Here is a 23,416-nt window from a genome sequence, read left to right as displayed (position 1 = left end):
CTTAGTTTCATGCTTAGGTTTACAGTATGTTTTTTTATTGTGGTGAGGTATATATATATAAGTTATCATTTTAACCATTTGTAAGTGTATAACTCAGTGGCATACATTCACAGTATTGTGTAACCATCACCACTATCTATACCTAAAACTTTTTCATCACCCCCTCCAAAAAATGTTGTACCCATTAAACAATAACTCTCCATTTCCCCTCAGCCCAGCCCCTGGTAACCTTGAATCCACTTTCTGTCTCTGTATTTGCCTCTTCTAGGTACTTCATATAACCTCATACCATCATACAGTATGTGTCCTTCTGTGTCTGGTTTCTTTCACTAACCATAGTGTTTTTCAAGGTTCATCCATGTTGTATCATATACCAACATTTTAATCCTTTTAATGGCTGAGTAGTATGCCATTGACTGTATATACCATATTTTGTTTACACATTCATCTGTTCATGGACATTTGGGTTGTTTCCACCTTTTGGCTATTGTGTACAATGTTGCCATGAACATTGGTATACAAATGTCTTGTTTGAGTCTTTGTTTTCAATTCTTATGCACGTATGCTGGAGTGGAATTTGTTTGGTCATATGGTAGTTCGATGTTTAATCTTCTGAGAAACTGTTAAAATTGTTTTCCATAGAGCCTGCACTGTTTCACATTCCCACTAGCAGTGCATAAAGGTCCCAATTTCTCCACATCCTCGTTGAAACTTACTTTCCATTTTTTTTGTAGCCATCCTAGTAAGAGTGAAGTAATATCTAATTGTAGATTTGATTTGCATTTCCCTAATGACTAATGGTGTTAGGCATTTTTTATGTGCTTATTGACCACTTTTCTATTTTCTTTGGAGAAATGTCTATTCAGGTCGTTTGCCCATTTTTGAATTGGGTTGTTTTTTGTTGTTGAATTGTAGGGATTCTTTATATATTCTGGATATTAATTCCTTATAGGGTATATAATTTACAAATATTCTCATTCTGTAGGTTGTCCTTGTGCTTTCTTAATAGCATCCTTTGATCTACAAACCCACTTAATTTTGATAAAGTCTAATTTATTTTGCTTTTGTTGCCTGTGCTTTTGACATCATATCCATGAAGTTATGGAAAAATCCAATGTCATAACTTTTCTAATGTTTTCATTTACAAGTTTCATATTTTTAGTGCTTAGGTTTAGATCTTTAATCCATTTTGAGTTTGTTTTTTGTATGTAGTGGAAGGTAGGGTTCCAATTTTATTCTTTTGTACATGGATATCCAGTTTTCCAAGCACCATTTGTTGAAAAGACTGTCTTCTCCCCATTGAATAATTTTGGCACTAGTGTTGAAAATCTATTGATCATATAGGAAGGTTTATTTCTGGGCTGTCTATTTTATTCTATTGATCTATATATAGTCTATCCTTATGCCATTACCACACTGTTTTAATTACTTTGCTTAGTAGTAATTTTCAAAGTAGAGAAGTGTGTGTCCACCATTTGTTTTTTCATTTTCAAGATTATTTTGGCTCTTTGTGGCCATTTGCAATTTCATATGAATTTAAGAACTGGCTTTTCCATTTCTGTGAAAAAAGCTGTTGGAATTTTGATAGAGATTGCACTGAATCTAAATATCACTTAGGGTGGCATCTTAACAACATTAAGTCTTCCTGTTCATAAACATGGGATGTCTTTCCATTTATTTAGGTCTTCTTTAATTTCTTTTAGCAATATTTTATAGTTTTCAGCATACACGTCTTTCACCTTTTTGGTTAGATTTGTTCCTAAGTATTTAATTTTTTTAGTAAATGACATTGTTTTCCTAATTTCCTTTTCAGATTATTCATTGCTGATATATAGAAACACAACTGATTTTTGTGTGTTGGTATTGTATGCTGCAACTTTGTTGAATTTACTTTTTTAGCTCTAATATCTTGTGAATTCTTTGGGATTTTCTATGTATAGGCTCATGTCTTCTGCAAATAGAAATAGTTTTATCACTTCCTTTCCACTTGTTTGGGTTAATTTTATTTCTTTTTTTATAGCTCTGTCGAGAACTTTGAGTACAATGTTGAATAGCAGGAATGAAAGCAATCATCCTTGTCTTGTTCCTGATCTCAGGGGAGAAAACTTTCATTCTTTACCATGGAATATGGTAAACTACTTAAAAACATTAGCTGTGGGTTTTTATTAAATACCGTTAATCATTTGAGGAATTTTCCCTTTAGTCCTAGTTTTCTGAGAGGTTTTATCAATAAAAGAGTGTTGTATTCTGTCAAATGCCTTTGCTGCCTCAATGAGATTATCATATTGGATTTTATCCCTTTGGTCCTATTAATGAGTTGTGTTACATCAATGGATTTTCTTCTGTTGAACCACCTTTTCATGCCTGGGATAAATCCCACTTGGTCATGATAAATAATCCTTTAAATACTGTTGGATTTTATTTGCTAATGATTTTTTTTTTTAAGATTTTGCATCTATATTCATAAAGATATCAGTTTGTAATTTTCTTGTGATGTCTTTATCTGGCTTTATTATTAGAGTAATGCTGTTATAAAGTGTTTCCTCCTTTTCAATTTTGTGGAACAATTAAGAAGGATTGGTTTTAATTTTCTTTAAATGTTTAGTAGAATTCACTGATGAAGCCATCTGGCGCAGGACTTCTGTTTTGGGGGAGGTTTTCATTACTTATTCAATCTCTTTACTTGTTACAGGTCTGTTGAGATTTTATATTTCTTCTTGAATTAGTTTAGATAATTTGCATGTTTCAGAGAATTTGTCTACTTCTTTTGTGTTAACTTATTCTTGGTGTATGCGGTAATTGTTTATATTATTCTACTATAATTCCTTTTCTCTTTATGAAGTTAATAGAAATGTCCCCACTTTCATTTCTTATTTTAGTTTTTTGCATCTTTTCTCATTTTTTTCTTTGTTGGTATAGCTAAAGTGTTGTCAATTTTGTTGCTCTTTTCTAAGAACCAACTTTTGGTTTAATTGATTTTCTCTATTGTCCTATTCTCTATTAATCTCTACTTTAATCTTTCTTATTTTCTATGTTTGATTTATGTTGCTCTTCTTTTTCTAATTCCTTAAGGTGTAAAGTTAGGTTATTGATCTGAGATCTTTTGGCTTGAGCAATGTAAGATTTACTAGATGTGAGAGCTCAGGGCCTTCTCAGGTCTTTTCTGAGCATGTGTGCAGCCTTAGTCATGTCCATATAGCCTTATGCATGCATATGGCCTTCTAGATTTCCAGGAATATGTTGGATCTTTTCAAAGTCCCCTATAGAGATCTAATCCCTGAGCTTTTCCTTTTATGCTTTATGATGAGTTTAGTATTTGCCTCAAGTGTTTGCTCACATCAGGCAGTTGCAATGTTGAACAATTGCCTATGATTGTTTTCAACCAATGCCCCTGGGGAAAGGCTGTTCACAATGGGTGAAATCTGAAATAGGTCAAATAAAGAGAGCCTTGAGAGTAGAGTCTTCCAGATAATTCAAATAATGACAGTTCTCTGAGAATGAGGCTTTAAAGGGACTGTCTTGGTGTAGAATTAACCCCTGGTCCTTTGCAGAACATAAAAAGAATTTATGAGACTCTACAAGAGTAAGAAAAGATTTATTGAAAGTCAAAAAGAGAGCGAGTTCTGTTGGGAACTGGTAGAAGTTTTGCCAGGGCAGTCTAAGAGGGAGCTGCGGAGACAGGGGTAAGAGAGAGATACTGGCAAATGGAGTTTAGCCAGGGTAGAGTCCAATGGGGGACAGCTGCGCCAATGAGAAGGAGTGCTGGGCTTTTATATTTTTCCATGCAGGATGTAGGGTGCTTGTCAGCTTGCAGGGGTGGGGGGCTGCTGTTACAATAGTCTTGTCCTGGAGCTGTCCTGTTCCCATCTATGATGGGTATTTGTTAGTGTGCAGGGATTGCTGTTGTGAGTGGGGACTGTTCTGTTCCTACCTATGATGGATGTAAGGTGTTTGTCAGCCTTCAGGTACAGTGCTAGCCAGGGGATTCAGAGCCAAGCGGTTAATGTTTAAGCTCGCCCCTGCCAGCTTACAAGCTTGCTCCTGTTAACTCTTTGCCTGTCCCATCCTGCCAGCTAACAAGTCCACTCCTATTAATTCATTACTTGTCTCATCAGGGCCTTTAACACTTTTACACTCCTTTCAGTGGCTGGCAGGCTGCTGGTGTTCACCATAATAGCCTGCTGTTAATTTTTAAGGCTACTGCAGAGCTGAGGAGAGGGCAATAAGAATAAAGCAAGTTAAAATACCTAAAGCTGTGTTTTTTTTTACTGAGATTTGGCCGATTTTCTTGAATAAACATTCCCTGGATCACTGCAAGCTTTTGGTTACTTTCCAAAGTTTTGAAATAGTTAATTTGACAATTTTCCCAGTGTTAACATTGCTTTCATGGAAGACAAGATTTCCAGTGGTCCTTATTCTGTCTTACCTCTGGATATCTGGTTTTTGAGTCTTGATTGATTTATGATGTGCTCATTAGTGTAACTATGCCCCTGGAGACCCCCTAGGGTTAGTGTCTTTACTTGATGATTTGCAACTGGATTTATGGGTCTAATAAACTTGGCTTGATTATTTAAAAGGCCTAAACAAGATTCCTGTCACAGACCTTAATGGTTCAAGCTGGTGACACAACATGGTCTATTTATGCAAATAATGGTCCTTGGGAAGCTTGCACATGGCATGTCTCTCTGATCTCAAATACTTGCCTGTATTCTCTTTCTCTTGTTGGCACCATATCCTTTGCCTTTAAATAAAAGCCTATGTGAAGACGCTCTATGGCATAGTCTGGTGAATCCTTTCAAATAACCAAAGTAGGAAAATCTTTGCAATGGTACATCCATGCAATATAATCGTATGCAGTTGTAGGAAACAATGTGAGAGATATCCATGGACTCTTATGGAAAGATACTTAAGACATATTGTTAAATAAAAATGCAAGTTGCAGAACTGCATTTTAGCGTACTATTTTTTTTATGTAAGAAAGGAGAGAAATATAAGAGTATATAGTTGTATTTTCTTGATTTGCATAAGTAAACACTGAAAGGATCCACACAAAAATATTAAACGTTACTAACTATGGAAGTGGTGGAAGCAAGATATCTCAACATATAAATGTTCATGTCGTTTTGATTTTTTAAAACCTTATGAATCTATTACTCATTAAAAACTTAAAATTTTAAAGTAAATGAAGAAAAACAGAAAAAAAATGTCATGTGATGCAAGGGGAATGCTAAAGTATTACAGAGGTTCATAATAAGTCACAAGAAATAAGGATGGAAAAATAAAACATATGCTGAAGCATAAACAACAAAAATAAATTGCAATGCAAGATACAAGGTGAAGTTTCATTTGGGTAGCATATGAAAAGCTTGGATTGCTGTAGGTGAGGATTTCTGAACAGCAGAAATCTGCTGACATTTGGGGCGGGATATTTCCTTGTGGTAGGGAGCTGTCCTGTGCACTGCAGGATGTTTGGGGGTATCCCCTGGCCTCTACCCACTGGATGCCATTAGCACCACCCCCCCCTCCAAGTTCTAACAACCCAAAATGTCTCCAAACATTGCCAAATGTCCCAGGGAGGGGGACACCAAAAGCTCCTCTCAGTTGAAAATCACTGCATAGTAAATAGAGTTTTAGAGCAGCTCATTAAAAAAAGATTTAAAAAAACTTTTTAGTTAGTGTTTTTCTAGCAACTAATCTATGTCCCAGAACTACTCTTTCATTCAGATGGATTTCATATAATAGTATTTTCAAATATTTCACGTAACAGTATTTTTCAGTATTTTAATTACGTAAGCATGACTCAGTCAGTATATTATTTTGCAGCTTTTTTTGCGTGACATTAATGGTGTATCCAAAATATTTTCCCTTTTGATAAGGTATATAAATTGCTGAATCATTTGGTGAGATTTTATTACTTTGAAACTTTTTTATGTGGTAGCCAATCTCTATTTCTTTCATGATATTAGAAAAATGGAATTAAGTATTCGTGTCCACATACTTTTCAGTAGAGCTTCTTCTTGAAAATTGAGGGGAGGGACACCTCTAACATGAATTTGAAATCATTCTGTTACTGGCTCCTCTTCTTTTTTTCTTTTTATCTTTCCTTGGGAGTCTGGAATCCTTCAAGAAATTGTCCAGAGGGCGGTAAGGACAATAATTAAGTAACACTACATCTGTGACAATCCCCAGCTGACAAGGACCTAAACTCAGAGGATCCTGCTAGCTCAGTAGCTCACAATTCTGGCAGCCTGACTTGGGGCAGGTTTTGCAGAGAGGAATAGAGGGAGCGTCTCCTCCCATGGCCCTACCCAGGATCTTCTGGGAGTTATCCATGTGGTCATAATTATTTTTAAATACGATTGTTTCGTTTCTGAAGAAAGCAAACCAAACTTGGAATCAGGAGAGTGGTCCACAGATCACAGCACAACCATCTGTTTGAGCTTGGTGTCACGTCTCCATTCTCTTCCCCGGCACGTGCCAGAGGTATTTGTTGTTGTTAATGTGATTAGTTTTATTTCGAGGCGCGGGGAAGATCACCTTCGCCAGGAGAATCACTAGGGTTTGTTTACCTTGTCTGTGAACTCAGGTGAAAGGGTTTCCTCATTGGGAGATACAGTTCAAAGTGGGAGAGTGAAGATCGTTTTATGGCTGTGACGGAAAGATTCTCTTCGTTCTGAAAAAACTGGGGGTCTTAACGACGGGATATGCTCAAACAAATCTGGAGGCTGCAACAGGACCTGTAACCACCCTCCCCTCCCCCTTCCGCAGCGCCTCCTGGGTACTTGCAAGCCTGTCCCAATTCACCCGGGAGCGCGTGCAAACTCGGCACTCGGCTCACAGGCCAAACTCTCCCAGGAGCATCGCTCAACAGCGAACCGCTGCCCCCACGCCAAGGGCCTCACTGACGAGGCCCCACCTGGGAGACGGGTTCCAGCCCCGCGGTTTCCTAGTGGAAAGGCTGGCCGCCGACTGTCTTTTTCTCTGCTTATAAATTGTAGGCCGTGTTTTGAGAGCGGGATGCCCCTTTCCCCGGCCAGGGGAGCGCAGAACCAGAGCCGGCTCCGGGGCAGGACCCCGAGTCCTGGGCAGTTGCGCAGCGCCATCCCGCCCCGCCCCGTCCCTGGGTAAAGCGGCCGTCCCCACTCCCTCACTGCGGAGACGCAGACGTCACGCCCCCTGGCTTTTAGTCGCCCTCTCCTCCCGCCCTCCCTCTCCAGCTCCGGAAAGGCTGCGGCCCGCGGGACCTTGATTCATCAGCGCACTCGCTACCTGTGCCGCGTGGCGTCCCCAGCTCATCCAGGAGATGAGTGTCACGCCAAAGATTTGGCTCCGGAAGTTAGTTCGGGGCGCACGGCTGTCCCTCGCAGGGTCCTGTGAGAGCGCGCCCCGAAACTCCAGGTTCTTCAGCCCCCGCCGCGCCCCCAGCGCATGAATACCCGGCGGTGTCCCGCAGGTGCGCTGCCGCCAGCTCCCCGCTGCCCTGCACGGGCTGAGGGCGCTCGTACCTGTCTGTCCCCACACCTGAACTGCGCCGGGACCCACCCAACAAATCCCACGAAGCCACAGATCCCTGTCGGAGGTTTCCACACTCGAGCTGGTTCCGACCGTCCCCTCCCCGGAGCCGATTCTAGAAACCGCTTCTGTGAGGCCTTTCCCCTCCGACCCGAAGGGGCGCGCGCGTGGGTGCGCGGAGTCCGCCTCTCCCCCGGCTCGGGCGGGCGGGGTGGGTAGGCAGGGACCTGGATCTGATTAGGTGGGAGGGGGAAGCCGTGGTCCCAAACCTCCTCTCCCGTCTCCCAGCGCCTCCGGGAGGAAGAGGGTAGGCACAAGAGAGGTGGGTCCCGTCTCGGAGCGCCCCGCCCGGGCATCGGAGCCACTGCCGCCGTGTCCGGGCCCTCCCCTCGTGCTTGTCCCGGGTCCCGGCCATGGGGCCGCCTTCCAGCTCTGGGTTCTACGTGAGCCGCGCAGTGGCCCTGCTGCTGGCCGGGCTGGCCGCCGCGCTCCTGCTGGCGCTGACGGTGCTCGCTGCCCTGTACGGCCACTGCGCGCCGTCGGAGCTGCGGGACTGCGGCGCCCCGGACGCCGCGCCTTCCCCGCCGGGGGTGCAGGACCCGTCGCCGCCGACCCGGGAGCCCGATCCGGCTCTCGCGCCGACGGTGGCGGCCACCCCGGACAGCTGGCGACCCCCGGGGCCCTGGGACCAGATGCGCCTGCCGCCTTGGCTCGTGCCGCTGCACTACGAGCTGGAGCTGTGGCCCCGGCTGCGGCCAGAGGAGCTCTCGGCTCCCGCGTTGCGCTTCACTGGCCGCGTGAGCATCACCGTGCGCTGCGCTGTGGCCACCGCGCGGCTGCTGCTGCACAGCTTCCTCCTGGACTGTGACAGCGCGGAAGTGCGAGGTCCTCTGTCCCCGGGCAGCGGAGACGCCACCGTGGGCCGCGTGCCGGTGGACGACATGTGGTTCGCGTTGGACATGCAGTACCTGGTGCTGGAGCTCCGCGAGGCCCTGCAGCCCGGGAGCCGCTATGAGCTGCAGCTCAACTTCTCGGGCCCGTTGTACCAGGACACCAGGGAGGGGCTGTTCCTCAACGTCTACACCGACCAGGGTGAGCGCAGGTAAGGGCGGGCCGGGCCGGGCCTCCTCGACCCCCGCCATCAGCCCAGCTGTCTACCTGCCTTCAGGTGCGGGTCTCCTTCCCTTCCCCCCAAACCCTCCATTCGACCCCTCGCGACATTTTCTTTCAGAGCCAGAGGCAGAGTGCCCTCTGTCTCCCCTTCCCTCCAGAGATCCTGCTGGGAATAAAGGCTTTGAGACCGTGGTCCTTCCTCAGGCCAGTTTTCATTCCCATCCCTGCCCGGCCAGGTTTTTTTTTTTTTTTTCTCTCGTTGCCCCCTGTAAGGTCGCCGCCACCCCAGAAGTTAATCGTCCTCTTCAGAATGTCCCAGTATGCCTATCACCCACAATTTTTTTCATCGCAGTGAACAAAGTCCTTGCTACTCAAATTGGTCGCGGACCTGCTATACCTGTAGTAACCTGGGAGCTTGTTCAAAAGGCAGACACGTGGGCCCCACCCTCGATGGAGGGGATTAGAATTTACATTTTAACAAGATACTCGGGTGATTTCCGGGCGTTAAAATTGGAGAAAAGCGGGGCTATGGCATCCTTGCTCTCCTGAGGATCCCTCCCGGGCGTCCCTCCCGCTCAGCTCCCTGTTCTGCCTCTTTTCCGCAGCTCTTTGAACATCTCTGCTGAGTGTTGGAGGCGCTTTCCGGATTCCTCAGCTGAAAAAAGTAAAATAAAAGCGATGACAGAGCTCCCCTCTGAGTTTGCAAGCTCACTCAGTGTACATATATGATCTTCTAACACTCATCTGAGATAATATCTCTCACTAGGAATGTTTTCAGTTCAGAATTGCCCCTTGCCAGCTCTGCGACCATGTTACTCGACCTCCAGCCAGGATGGGGGTGTGGAGTGGAGGGAACGGTTTAGGTGGACGATACCAAAAAGGTCTATTTTTCAAACTGGCGGTCTCCTTCACTCACGCACTGGCGGAGCATTTGCGGTTTACACAACTGCATGTACTTTACCCTTTATTATTAGAGAAAATGTTCTCAGATGTTCTCCGAGGGAAAGAAACCCACTAAATTACCCCATAAATCGTCTCCTGAGCTATTTTCAAAACTTCGGGGATTTAAAAAAAAATGAGTGTAATAAGCTGCCTTAGTGGATGTGTAATCTGTAAGTTTTGTTTTAAGGACAGTATGCCTCAAAAATGCATCAATGCTTGAAAAATCGTTTTGAAAATTTTCATGGTAGGATGACGTAGACTTATCCTAGCACTGGATAAGCACTGGAAACCTTTTGAAATTACTGTGTGTAGTTCAGGGTGCAAGATTTTTCAGAGAGAAAAAATGGCCACTCTCTGCACACATATCTGGTAATGTTTCCTGCTGTCAGGAAGTAAATCTTCATCTGTTCACCCATCTCTTTCTTCTTCCTTAATGGGAAGTCTTGAGGGGGCCCAGACAACCCGCTCTAGCAAACATGGGAATGGAAAGTCCCTTTTTCGATCGTGCTGCCAACTCTAGTGGTAACTAGAAACCATATTTTGAGAAAATTAAAATTCAAACAAGCAGAAATCTTCATAAAGTTTTACAGATGTTCATCGACCAAGGTAGAACTCCAGAATTGTGACATCTTAGAGGAGCTGTTGCCTCAAAGTTCTTCAGGGTCTGTGCTTCTGAAGCCACAAGGAAAAGAAACCCGCAGTTGAGCTTGAAGCCAAGATCACAAAGACACTGGACAAAATGATGACTGGTGGTGAGGCAGATTTTGGAAGCCCCATGAGGCCTAGGTTTGAACCTGAGCAGTGTGACCTGAGCCAGTCTCTTTACCTCTGAGTTTGTTGCCTCATTCGTGGAATAGACATAGTGTCAACCTTTAGAGTGTTGTAAGAATTAAGTAAGAAAGGGGGGACAGTGACTGGCTCACAACCTGTGCAGTAGTGGCTGCTATTATTCGTTCTGGGTATAATTGTTAGGAACATCCTTTTGTTACCTACACATGGAACTTGCCACATTCCTGGTAGACATGAGTTTAAGAAGAAGATTCCCATTTGGGAAGAAACTGCCTACTGATATCACATTTTTCTCGGGCTGTCTCTAACTTCAGCTGCAGCAGTTTGAACTTGTTTACCTCTCTTCTTTGGTGACCCTTTATCATATTCTGGACAGACTAATGTTTTTAAAGAATTTCGCTCAACACTAAGGGAAAAGAGAAAGGAAATCATTGCAGAAAATACAAAAAGCATCACTCTCTCCCACTTTTAAGGTTTAGGTTATGATTTTCTACTTCAGAGGTTTCTGAGAATGCTTCCCGCTTGTCCTTGGCCCTTCTCTACGTGGCAGGTGTCATCACATTCCTACCATATGGGAGCCATCTACTGGACACCTTGGACATGTATTTCTGTGTGTCAGTGCCTGGTTCCTTCCTTCCATGTGTAGAAAGTTGAAAGCAAGATCCAAATGTTAACGTTCCTCAAAGCAGTATTTCCCAAATTGCATCCACTGGCGTGTCACTATTTCAAGTTGTGTCAAATTATTCACATATCTGGCCATCGTATTTGCTAAAAAAAAGTTACTGGATTTAAACAAAAATATTAAGTAGATTTATTGAAAAGCAACGCCATACCGTTGTCACAAATGGATAACCATTTGCAATTTATAGAATATAATGGCACAGTCTAATAGAGTGTAAACAAAACAATGCTAATAAGTTCTACCTATTGTTATTGCCTGCTGAAGGGTCTGAAGGCTCTGAATCTGAGGGCTGTTCTCGCTTTGTTAAAAAGGAAAATAGGAATTAGGTGTTCAAGATAAATAACACCAAACTAAGACTTTCTCTTGACCTAATCAGAATTATTCATAAAATTGGAAAAGGACTGACTTTCTCATGCGTGAGTCAGATCTATTGAGCAGAGTATCTGAGGGCTACCAAAATCTTTCTCCGTTTATACTTTGGGGAATCCTGCATGAGAGTAGTGACTCACAAACTTCTAATGTGCATCAGAACCATCAGATGAACTCATTAAACATGCAGATTCCTGGGGCACAGCCTCAAATATTCCATGTCAGTACACTCGTGTTCACAGCAACATAATTCACAACAGCCACAAGGTAGAAGCTACCCAGTGTCTATTGATGGATGATGGATAAACAGAATTGGTATATACATGCAATGGAGTATTATTCAGCCTTAAAAAGAAGGGAAATTCTGATACTGCTACCACATGGATAAACCTTGAGCACATTCATTATACAGAGGGTGCCAAAAAATTTTTAAATTTACACATTTTAAGAAAGGAAAACTTATTAAAACTGTAATACTCAATATATACCAAAAACAGAAGATGACTATAAGTCATGTGTATACATTTTTTTGGCACCCCGGTATAAGGTACCTAGAGTAGTCAAATTCATAGAGGCAGAAAGTAGAATGGTAGTTGCTAAGGGCTGGGGGCGTGGAGAGTTGTTTAATGAAGAATACTTAGGTTTCCAGTTTAAGGCTGTTATACATAAAACTTCTATGAGCAATTGTGTATAAATTTTTGCATGAATGTGAGTTTTCATTTTTCTGGAATAAATGCCGAGGAGTGCAATTGTTGTATGGTAGTTGCATGTTTAGTTTTTCAGAAACTACCAAACTGTCAAATGTGTCCCAAAGGGTCTGTACCATTTCACATTCCCACCAGTAATATATGAATGACAGTTTCTCTGCATCTTGGCCACCATTGCATATTGTCACTGTTTTTTATTTTAACGTGTATAGTGATATCTTGTTGTGATTTTAATTTGCATTTCTCTAATGGCTAACAATGTTGAACATCTTTTTCGTGCTTATTTGCCATTTGTATATCACCTTCAGTGAAATGTCTTTTGCCCATTTTCTAATTGAATTGTTTTTTTACTGTTGATTTCTAGTAATTCTTTATATATTCTGTGTCTAGGTCTGTTGAGATATATGGTTTGCAAATATGTTCTCCCAGTCTGTAACTTGTCCTTTCATCCTTTTAATAGTTATTTCAGAGAGCAAAAAGTTTTTAATTTTAGTGAAATTCATTTTATCAATTTTTATAGGTCATGTCTAAGAATTCTTTTTTTAAAGACTATATATTTTTAGAGCAGTTTTACAATCAAATTGAGAGAGAATTACAGAGATTTCTCATTTACCCCCCCACACACACACACATGCATGACCTCCCCCACTATCAATGGCATTTTTTTTTTCATCAAAGATGAACCTGTATTGACACATCATAATCATCCAAAGTCCGTAGTTTACTTAGGATTCACTGTTGGTGTTGTACATTCTACAAGTTTGGACAAACATATAATGACATATATCCATCATTATAAAATCATACAGAGTATATTAGCTTCCCTTACATCCTCTATTATCAGTCTGTTTATCACTCCAGCCATTGATCTTTTTATTGTCTCTGTAGTTTTGCCTTTTCCAGAATGTCATATAGTTGGAATCATTATATATGTATGTACCCTTTTCAGATTGGCTTCTTTTACTCAGTAATATGCAATTGAGGTTCTTCCATGCCTTTTCATGGCTTGATAGCTCATTTCTTTTTAGCACTGAATAATATTCCATTGTCTGGTTTGATCACAGTTTATTCATTTACCTACCAAAGGACATTTGGTTGCTTCCAAGTTTCGCAGTTATGAATAAAATTGCTATAAACATGCATGTGCAGGTTTTTGTGTGGACATATGGGATCAGACAATTAAGTTTGCGAACTCATTCTAGAAAAAGTGCTATATACCTCATTACTGAATATCACTATGGTCACCTTCGAGGTGCTCCCCTTGGGAAGCTATGTACTGACGCCAGCACCTAGTCCACCCTTCAAAGCAATTGTGGAACTCTTTTTCTGGGATGGCCATCAGAGCTGTCGTCATATTACCCTTGATGTCCTGAGTGTCATCAAAGTGTCTTCCTTTCAATATTTCCTTTATCTTTGGGTAAAGAAAGAAGTCATTGGGGGCCAGATCAGGTGAGTAGGGAGGGTGTTCCAATACAGTTATTTGTTTTCTGGCTAAAAACTCCCTCACAGACAGTTCTGTGTGAGCTGGTGCATTGTCGTGATGCAAGAGCCATGAATTGTTGGTGAAAATTTCAGGTCGTCTAACTTTTTCATGCAGCCTTGTTAGCACTTCCAATAGTAAACTTGTTTAACTGTCTTTCCAGTTGGTACAAATTCATAATGAATAATCCCTCTGATATCAAAAAAGGTTAGCAACGTCGTTGCAACAAGTTTGCGAGTCCTCGTACATTTTCAGTTTAGGTAAGTACCAAGGAGCATAATTATTAGACTGTATGGTAAGAGTATGTTTACTTTGCAATAAATCATCAGACTGTCTTCCAAAGTGGCTGGACCATGTTGCATTCCCACCGGCAATGAGTGAGAGTTCCTGTTGCTCCACATCCTCATCAGCATTTGGTGTTGTCTGTGTTCTGGGATTTGGCCACTCTAATAGGTGTGTAGTGTTATCCCATTGTTGTAATTTGCATTTCCTTGATGACATGTGATGTGGAACATCTTTTCATATGCTTATTTGCCATTTGTATAGTTTCTTTGGTGAGATGTCTGTTGAGATCTTTGGTCCATTTTGTAATTGAGTTATTTGTTTTCTTATTGTTGAGTTTTAAGAGTTCTTTGTATACTTGTATCTTACATAGCAATCCTTTATAAGATGTACATTTTGCAAATATTTTCTCCCAGTTTGTGGCTTGTCTTCTCATTCTTTTTATATTGTAAAGACACCATAAAAACTTTGCAGGGCAGAAGTTTTTAATTTTAATGAAGTTCAGTTTATCATTTCTTTCATAGGTCATGTCTTTGGTGTATTATACAAGAAGCACAATATCCAAAGTCATTTAGGTTTTCTTCTCTATGTTATCTTGTAGGAGTTTAATAGTTTTGAGTTTTACATTTATGTTCATGACCCATTACCAGTTAATTTTTGTAAAATGTGTAAGGTCTCTGTCTAGATTCATTTTTTTGCATGTGGATATCCCATAGTTCCAGCAACATTTATTGAAGAGACTATATTTATTCCTTTGTCAAAGATTTGTTGATTGTGTTTATGTGCATCTATTTCTGGGTGGTTTATTCTGTTCCATTGAGCTATTTGTCTATTCTTTTATTTATTCCTATTTTACTGGGAGTTTTTATTGTGAAGCGGTGTTGGATTTTGGCAAAAGCCTTTTCTGCATCTATTAATATAATCATGTGATTTTTCTTACTTAGTCTGTGGATGTGATGGATTACCTTAATTGATTTTCAAATGTTGAACCACTCTTGCATACCTGGGATAAATCCCATTTGGCTGTGTCGTATAACTCTTTTCATACATTACTGAATTAAATTTGCTAATATTTTGTTGAGGATTTTTATAACTATAGTCATAAGAGATATTGGTCTATAGTTTTCTTTTCTGGAAATGTCTTTGTCTGCTTTTGGTATTAGGATAATGCTGGCCTCAGAATAAGAGAAAAAGTATTCCCTCTGCTTCTGTCCTCTGAAAGAGATTGTGCAGAATTGGTATTGTTTTTTTCTTTGATGCTTGGTAGAATTCACCAGTGAACCCATCTGGGCCTAGTACTTTCTGTTTTGGAAGACTATTAATAATTCTTTACTAATAATTATTATTAATTTAATTTCTTTAATAAATATAGGCCTTTGAAGATTGCATATTTCTTCTTGTATGAGTTTTGGAAGATTACATTTTTTCAGGGAATTGGTCCATTTTGTCTATATCATCAAATTTGTGGGCATAGAGTATTTCATAGTATTCCTTATTGTCCTTTTAACGTCCGTGAAATCTGTACTGATGTCCCCACTTTTATTTCTTATTGATGTAGCTGATATTCTTATTGATATAGCTGAATTAATATCTACCATATTCATTACTGCTTTCTCTTTGTTGCCCTTACACTATTTTTGTCTTTCTCTCTTGTTCTGTCTTTCTTTATGATGTTGAATTTTTCAATCCATGAACACGGCATGTCCATTTATTAAAATCATCAACATTTTTATCATTTTAAGCATACAAAGTCTATATCTGTTTTGTTAGATTTATATCTCAATATTTAATTTATTTAAGCAATTGTAAATGATATTATATTTTTTAATTTTAGTTTTCATGTTCATTGTTGCTATATAGAAATACTGAGTTTTATATGTGTATCTTGTATCCTATGACTTCCTGATCTCACTTACTACATCTAGTAGTTTGGGGTTTGTTTGTGTTTTTTTTTTTGTAGATTCCTTTGGATTTTCTGTGTAGATCATCATGTGATCTGCAATAGAGACAGTTTTATTTCTTCCATTCCAATCCATATACTATTTGTTTTATTTTCTTCCTTCATGTGCTGGCTAAAACTCCCAGCATTATGTTGAATAAAAGTGAAAATTCTGGCTTTTTTCGTGATCTTAGGGGGAAAGTTTTTAACCTTTCTCCAATAAGCATTATGTTAGGTGTAGGTTTTTTGTGTATGTTCTTTATCAAGTTGAGGAAGTTCCCCTCTATTTATATTATTTCTGAGAAGTTCTTTTGTTGTTGTTCATGATGAATGGGTGTTGGATTTGTCAAACACTTTTTCTGCATCAGTTGAGATGATCATGTGATTTTTTTCTTCTTTTGTCTGTTAATGTGATGTATTATATTGATTGATTTTTGAATACTGAATAAGCCTTTGTGTCCCCTTAGTTTTTGATAACAGCAGTTAAAAGGGGGAGTAGTAGAAAGCCTTTCCAATATGGGAAGGAAGGGTGGGACGAAAGAGAGAAGTACAAGTGAGCAGAACTCACTTACTTTGCACCCTCCTTCTTTTGACAGGGTGTGACCCTGAGACAATTTTTTCTGTGAAAATCATTTCTTAGGAAGTGTCCCCAGGAAAAAACGATTGGAGAATGGGGGAAGTATGACTGGGAAGAGAAGGAGGCCATACCAGGTTAGGAGACCCATCAAAGTCCTATAGAGGAGCATTCTGGAGAAAGTATGAGCCACACTTCCAAACTGTCATCATTAGGAACAAGGGAGCAGGAGCATTTGTACAGCCTCCCACATCTGTAAGTCAGTGATGGTAGACTGGCCATTGGGCCAAGGTCGTCTGCCCTTTAAGGGTACAGCCAGTGCAATACCACAGGGAGACACAGGTGCTGACTGCTGGGTGAGGGAGAAAAAGTGATAAATAGATCGAAGAAGATACAGAAAGAGCACTGGCATTACCTGCTACAGTGCAGAACACAGTGTTGGATGGAGGATGCAGCCACTTGCTAGTTATCTAATCGGTTGCATATACTCCCAGGGTATCTGCTTTCACATCTGTAAATTAAGAGGGTGGGGCTCTCTAAGATCTCTTCTACTTTTGAAATTCAGTGAAAGAGAGAATGTATAGTTCCATTCCAGTTCAAAGGGTTCTTTAGGAACACTCGCATTTCTGATCATTCCATTTCCTTCATAAAAGGTAAGAAAGAATATGGAGGTATTTAGAGAAATGAAAATACAGGGATCAAAAAATGGGAGCGGCTTGCTAGTGGGAAGTGGCTGGAGAAAAATGAGACCTTTATTTGGGACAAATTACGGCAAGAACAGCATGATCAAAATCAATCATTTGTGCAGGTGTGGAAAGAGCATACAGAGAATTGAAAGACTTCCTTCCAGTGACTGTTTATGCTAGGAAATCTGGCACAGTCCTAGCATATGACACACAAGAGAGAAATTTGAGTAATATTAGGAAAGAATGGAGAAGTCTCAAAACAAGGCCAGTGAACTCAAGTGCCAGGCACATGATGTCATTGGTGTCACAGAGAACAGAGGTCATTTCATTATCCTATAGAGGTGTTGAACCCACACAGTTCAGGTTGTTTTTCTAGGAGGTGCTTTTACTCATCAAAGATTTAGATTCTGTACTTTTGAAAACCACTGTAACCAGCAAATTGAAAAAGTACACCTTATGGTGCAGTAAAAATGTGGCTGTGTTCCTCCCACTGTCCTTTTACAATTTAGTCTCTGGGGCAATCTTTCCTGCTCCTGCATGAATACTCTAGTAGTCCATAATTTCCTGCTCATTCTTAGGTGACAAATGATCTATGGTCACTAAGTCACAAATATCCAGATGCAGAAATTAGAAGATCCAGTCTTGTGTGATACTCAAAACTTTGAACTCAATTTACTGTGAAAGCTCCCTCTCTTCCCTTCCACCCTCACTTCCCCAAGCGTGGGCTGGCTTCTGGATGGACAACTACAGTAAGGAAGCGGGTAGTGGTCCTTCCATTTCTCCACTGCATATTTCTAGTCCTCCCCTTCCATCTTGATCTGTTGTTTCAACTCCACAGGGTCCAGTGGGACGTGGGGAGACGGGGAAAGGTGACACACAGGGCAGTTCTAACTTGAACCAGTACTTTTGTCATTTAATCTCACTCGGGTCGAGCAGATGCCTTTTCCCCTTGAGATGTCATTTTCCTGGACTGTTCAGAGTTTTCTCACTGTTTCTCTTTCTCCTACAATTCCCTTGATCTTACAGGATGCTTTTCTTATTTCTCTGTTCTGACGGTCACTTGTGACTCCTTCCTCGGCCTCTGGACATCACATAGTGCCTCTCCACACTCCTTCAGGGAGCTCTATTGGACTGTCCCCATTATGGCTCCTTCTGTGTCTCAGGGACCACAGGTCTTCCCAGGAACACTCATACATCCCTCACCCAGGACTGACATGGTTCCCAAGGCAGCAGCACTCTTTTGGTTCTGCCTCTAAAGCAGTCATTTCTCTTACCTTGCGGATTTCCACCTGGTAGGAGTTAGACTCCAGCCAGTGTCAATTTCAACTTTCTCAAGAGTGAGTTGGGCACCAGCCTCTACGTCTCAGCCTCAGGAAACATGTCTTCTGCTCTCAGGGATTTTCTCCCCTTAGCTCAGGGTTCCAGGGCTTGACCCTCCCTTTTCCCACTCTAAGAAATCTCTTCTCTGATCTCTTTTGTCTTCATTTCCTGACCCTTCTTCTCTGTCCTTGATGTAGCTGAAAAATCCAAGAGGAGCCCACAGGTTCTTGAGATCATGTACTTTGAAAATCTTCGTAACGTGGTTTGGCATCTTTCTTTGGAATTCTACATCTGTTATTTTTTGTTGCCTGGTGGAAACTTCAGTTTTAGGATCCGATTACACAAGTAATAAACAAACATGATTTATGGGCCAATCCTTGAACCACAGTTCAGTGGTATAACATCTGTCTTTACTAAACATTTTGATTTCTGAGTGTGCTGTGTAAAAAAAAAAAAAAATGGGGGACAAATCTCCAAAGAGTCTTATTTAATCTTTGACCATCTATGTTAGTTAGCACATGTTAACTAGAGCTATAGGCATACAGAGTTCATAAAATAATTTGGAATGAAATACCTTACTCAGTGGATATTTTTATATGGTAGCAGATTGATCCCCAAGGGCATCATCTGGCCTTGACCGCTAAGACCTCTTCCAGCATAAGAAAGTTGTGAGTCCATGGTTCTCTGGCTGTACAAGAGGGCAGGAAAGAAACTGGCTTTGCAATAGTGAGCCACTAGGAGACAAATTCTCTCGAATTAACTCCCTCGCCAGCTGAGTACTCTAAACCCAGACTTCATGGGTACCATAATAGCATGTTTCAGTGAGGTTTGAAGGGAGGAGAGGGTGGTGGATGGTTCTATTTTCTGAGGTCAGGATATCCTTACCAGGGTTGCTTGAGTCCAAAGCAGAGAGAAGGGAAATAAATACCAATCTTTGGTCCCCAGATGTGGCAGAACCAGATTCTCTGTGTTGCTGGTTGGCCCTGACCTTTGAAGTTAAGATTGAGGGCCAGAAAGCTTGTGTATTGTAGGGATTTTTTTCTCTCCCATGGTTGTTTGTGTAAAACCAGGGAGGAAAATAGTTGAGTAAAATCCAAGAGATGTTTTAAAATTGCACTTCCCTGGAGACCTGAATGATGGAGTTGAAAGGTACTTGCTTGGTGTTTGATTTGTTAAAGTGGTGACTGCCTCAGCCTGTGTCTCAGCCTTTTTGAACCTGTAGCCCATTTTGATGAGCATAAAAGTTTCCCACTTCCTTGAAGAGTCTGGTTTTCTTTTCCCCACTTTGAGACCTTCTTGGGATTTATATGCTTTGTGGTATATGGCAACGGAGATTATCCCAAGCTTTACTTTTGGTAGTTTCTGTTACGTAACAATAGGCATTTGTCAGCTTTCTAAATATCTAAGCATGTATTATATAATTGAGTGTGCTTTTTTTATTCTACATTATACTTTTTCATGCTAACATATCTCCATTTGTGCAAAAAAATCCTACAATTTCAGAGGGCTTATAGGTCTCCAGAGGGCCACGTATGAACTCTCAAGGGACTGTTTCTCTCAATCCTAGATGACTTAATCCTTGCCACCACACGGGCTCTTTTTGCATCCTGTTGGATGTTTTTAACCCTGGTAGAATCACGTTTAGAGCTCTAAGTAGACTTAGAGCTCATCTAGTCCTGTCGCTGCATGTTATAGAAGTGGATGCACAAAGAGTTTAATCAACTTTCCCAAGGTTACACCACTGTGTTTACACGGCAGAGCCTGAGCAAGACCCAGGTAGGTGAATTCCCTGCTCAATATTCTTTCCACTATATTGTCAATTGCTTGAATCTTCTCTGCTTTATTCCATTCTTTTTAAAGGTAGCAACCAACATTATAAAACAAATGCTAGTACAACAAACTCTGTAAAAACACTTTGTGTTCTTTATATAAACTGCCTTTATTTTATAGTACCTACAAAGCTGAGAAAATATTTATTCAATTGCTATGAACCCATATTTTTGCCAAGTATTACAAATGATACAGGAGAAAAAATACTTAACCCCTAATTTCTGGGAGTTTAAAGTTTTTCGGGGAGATCCACGTGGTTCATATTCAGCTTATGATCTACTGTGACCTCTTGGGACCTTTTTAATGTATTCGTAATTAGTGATTTCCAGCCCTCTGCCCCATCCTAAAAGTTATTCCTCCTTGAATTCTTCTTTAGTTCATCTAGTTCAAGAACAATTTGTGACATTGGAAGGAAGACGGGAGAATTCAAATGCCATTTATTGGTAAATTTAGCTGCTAATAATATGAAAGCTTAAACAGCAATAGGAGGTAATGTCATTTTTTAGAAGGGGAAACTGAGGCTCAGCAAGAATATGTGTCTTGTTCAGGACTGCTCCTTTGGTAGTACGTGGAGTCTCGGAGTCTGGCAGCCGAAGTGGCTCATGTCAGAGCCTTCAAACCTCCTTCTAGTCCATGCAAGCAGGAGATAAAGTGGGAAAAAGCAAATAGGGCAAAATAAGCTTGTTGAAAATTGCAGTTTTGTCACCGGGAGGTTATCAACACATCAAATTAGCTGACTGTGAGAGGCTGTTGAACATGCCCACTGTTCTGTGTATCTTTCCTAAAGCTGTATGATTATTTTTCTGTGAGCAGAGGCCTTCTCATGGCAGAGGAGGCATTCACAGAGCTAGGTCATGGATGGGCCATGCTCTTTGAAGATATCTTTGTTGAATCCGCCTTTTATTTGTCTAAGAACTGTGTCTAAAGGAAGAGTAAATACATCAGAGACATTAAGTCGCTGAACCCAAGGAGAAAAAAGGAATTTATCCTCCACAATTGTCATCTAAAAACAGGTTCCCAGTTCAAGGAGTCTTGGAAAATGGGATAATGAGACTGCAGATTTATTTTGAAGAGAAAATCGTTTGCTGGGACCCATCTTGTGTCAGACTCAGGCAGTTTTTACAGAGGGTAAACCTGACAATCTCCCTGTTTGCTCAGGGTACTCTTGTCCCTAAGCTATTCCCTATAAATCACCAGTGTACAATGGGATAAGGTCACTTTTTGTATTTTTCAATGGAGATTCGGGGAAGGAGCAGTAGGAATTTGATAAATCTACCCATATGTAAAATAAACGTTGTTTTGTCCAGTTGGCATGTACCTGCATTGTTTACCCCCAGGAATGTGCAAAATAAAACTTTTTGTAAGTTTTCAACCAGGAAGACAAGGTAACATATGAACAAAAGATAAAAATGTAGACATTCTTCAGCTGATTTGCGCTTTGGTGGAGGATGAAAGCCACTGGCCATTCCCAAAGTAGTAATCCTATTTCAAAAAATACTTGGTTCTCAAAAGCCTGGCATTGTACATTGGTTATATTTGTTCCTATTTTGTTTGTAAAAGGTTTTAAAGGCATATGATGTAATGAAGTAAATATTATTTTGTGGTTGAAAATTAAATAGTTCTTTTGTATTTTAGGTCTTGTAAGAAATGGAGTGTGTGTGTTATGGGGAGGGCAGCAAGGAGGATGGGAAAACTTTCTAGCTCCTTCCTTATAATTATAAACCATAATCCCTCAGTATTTTTTTCTTCCACTGGTTTGAGATAAAAATAAATAGATTTTTCCCAAAAATGTATTTTAGGGTGCTGTTAGCATCTCAGATGGAACCGACATTTGCCAGGAATGTTTTCCCTTGTTTTGATGAACCAGCTCTGAAGGCAACTTTTAATATTACAGTTATTCATCATCCAAGTTATGTGGCTCTTTCCAACATGCCAAAGCTAGGTAAGTAATGTTTCCTGGTATTTTTATAATATAGGTATTTTTATATATTATATGTATATATCTAACTCTGTAATAGCTTTTAAATCAATAGCTTTCCTAGGCCATGTGTTGGCAGTGTATTATAATTGTAGTGTATTATAATTAGGGAGAAAGAACAGTCACATGGGGTGTGTGGCAGTACCCACATCTTGGAGGTAACAAATTCTGTTTCTTTTTTTTAAGTTAAGTTTGCTGGGGTAACATTGGTTTGTAACATTATATAAGTTTCAAGCATACAGTTTTATAATACATCATCTGTATATCACATTGTGCACTCACCACCCAAAGTCTAATCTCCTTCCATCACCATATATTTGACCCCCTTTTCTCTTTTCATCCTCGCCCCACTTCCTTCCCTCTGGTAACCACCATACTGTTGTCTGTGTCTATGAGTTTGTTCGTTTGTTACTTTCTGTTTGTTAGCCCACATATGAAGTCATGTGATTTCTTGTCCTTTTCATAATACTCTCTTAGCATGAGAGTATTTCACTTAGCATGATACTCTCAAGAGCCATCCATGTTGTCGCAAATGGAAATATTTCCTCATTTTTTATGGCTGAGCAGTATTCTATCATATATCCACCACATCATTTTTATACATTTGCCCATTGAAGGACACTTAGGTTGTTTCCGTTTCTTGAATCCTGTTTCATTTTGTGTTAGAGGCTGGGGACATTATACTGTTTGATACATTGGCAGCCTGTCTGCCCATGAGTTTGGGCTTCAAGTATTGATCATAACTGATAACACACTGGTGGACTCAGTCTGAATCTGGTGCACAGATGTGTTTTATTTGGCTCCCAGGTCTCTTTTCTTTTGATTGAAGCAACATCTAACTTTTGAAAATTCAGAGATTTTTCATGAAAGTCAAAATTCTTACTTCCTTGAAAACTTAAAAGATCTAACTGACAACTTTGGGCCTGCAGTTCCTACATGACAGCAATAGTTACAGCTGAGAAGATGCTGCCTCTGCAGACCAGGCCCCCAGCCTGCTATGAGCCCCATCAGTCACCGTTAGTGTTCACCAGCCTATTTCACGTCAAGTACTGGGCCCTCGCAGGCATCTGACTTTGTGATTTCAGGTTTAAAGGCCCCAGCCTGCCTCCACTGAAGGCCTAGCTGAAACCTGAGATTGGCAGAATTGTACCTTGTTGACCTACCTGGGAAGCTCTAGATTAAGTCTTGTAAGAAATAGGCTGGACTAGGAAAT

At 40.7% G+C, this 23,416-nt stretch overlaps 1 protein-coding gene across 2 annotated transcripts in view; it reads left to right on the top strand.

Moving 5' to 3' along the window:
- The first annotated feature begins 7,152 nt into the window (after positions 1-7,152).
- Positions 7,153-23,416, top strand: part of LVRN (laeverin) — a 56,137-nt gene continuing 39,873 nt past the window's right edge. The window contains exons 1-2 of one of the 2 annotated variants that reach the window (XM_081054211.1): positions 7,153-8,614; positions 22,025-22,167. In XM_081054211.1, the coding sequence (XP_080910337.1) occupies positions 7,926-8,614; positions 22,025-22,167 (832 nt within the window). In that variant the 5' untranslated portion in view covers positions 7,153-7,925. The remainder of the gene's footprint in view (positions 8,615-22,024; positions 22,168-23,416) is intronic. The other variant, XM_081054210.1, reaches the window with a different exon arrangement.

The sequence above is a fragment of the Rhinolophus hipposideros genome, assembly GCF_964194185.1.
Source record: "Rhinolophus hipposideros genome assembly, chromosome: 7".
Classification (NCBI taxonomy): domain Eukaryota; kingdom Metazoa; phylum Chordata; class Mammalia; order Chiroptera; family Rhinolophidae; genus Rhinolophus; species Rhinolophus hipposideros.
Note: the sequence above shows the minus strand (reverse complement) of the source record. Positions and strands in the feature narration are given on the sequence as shown.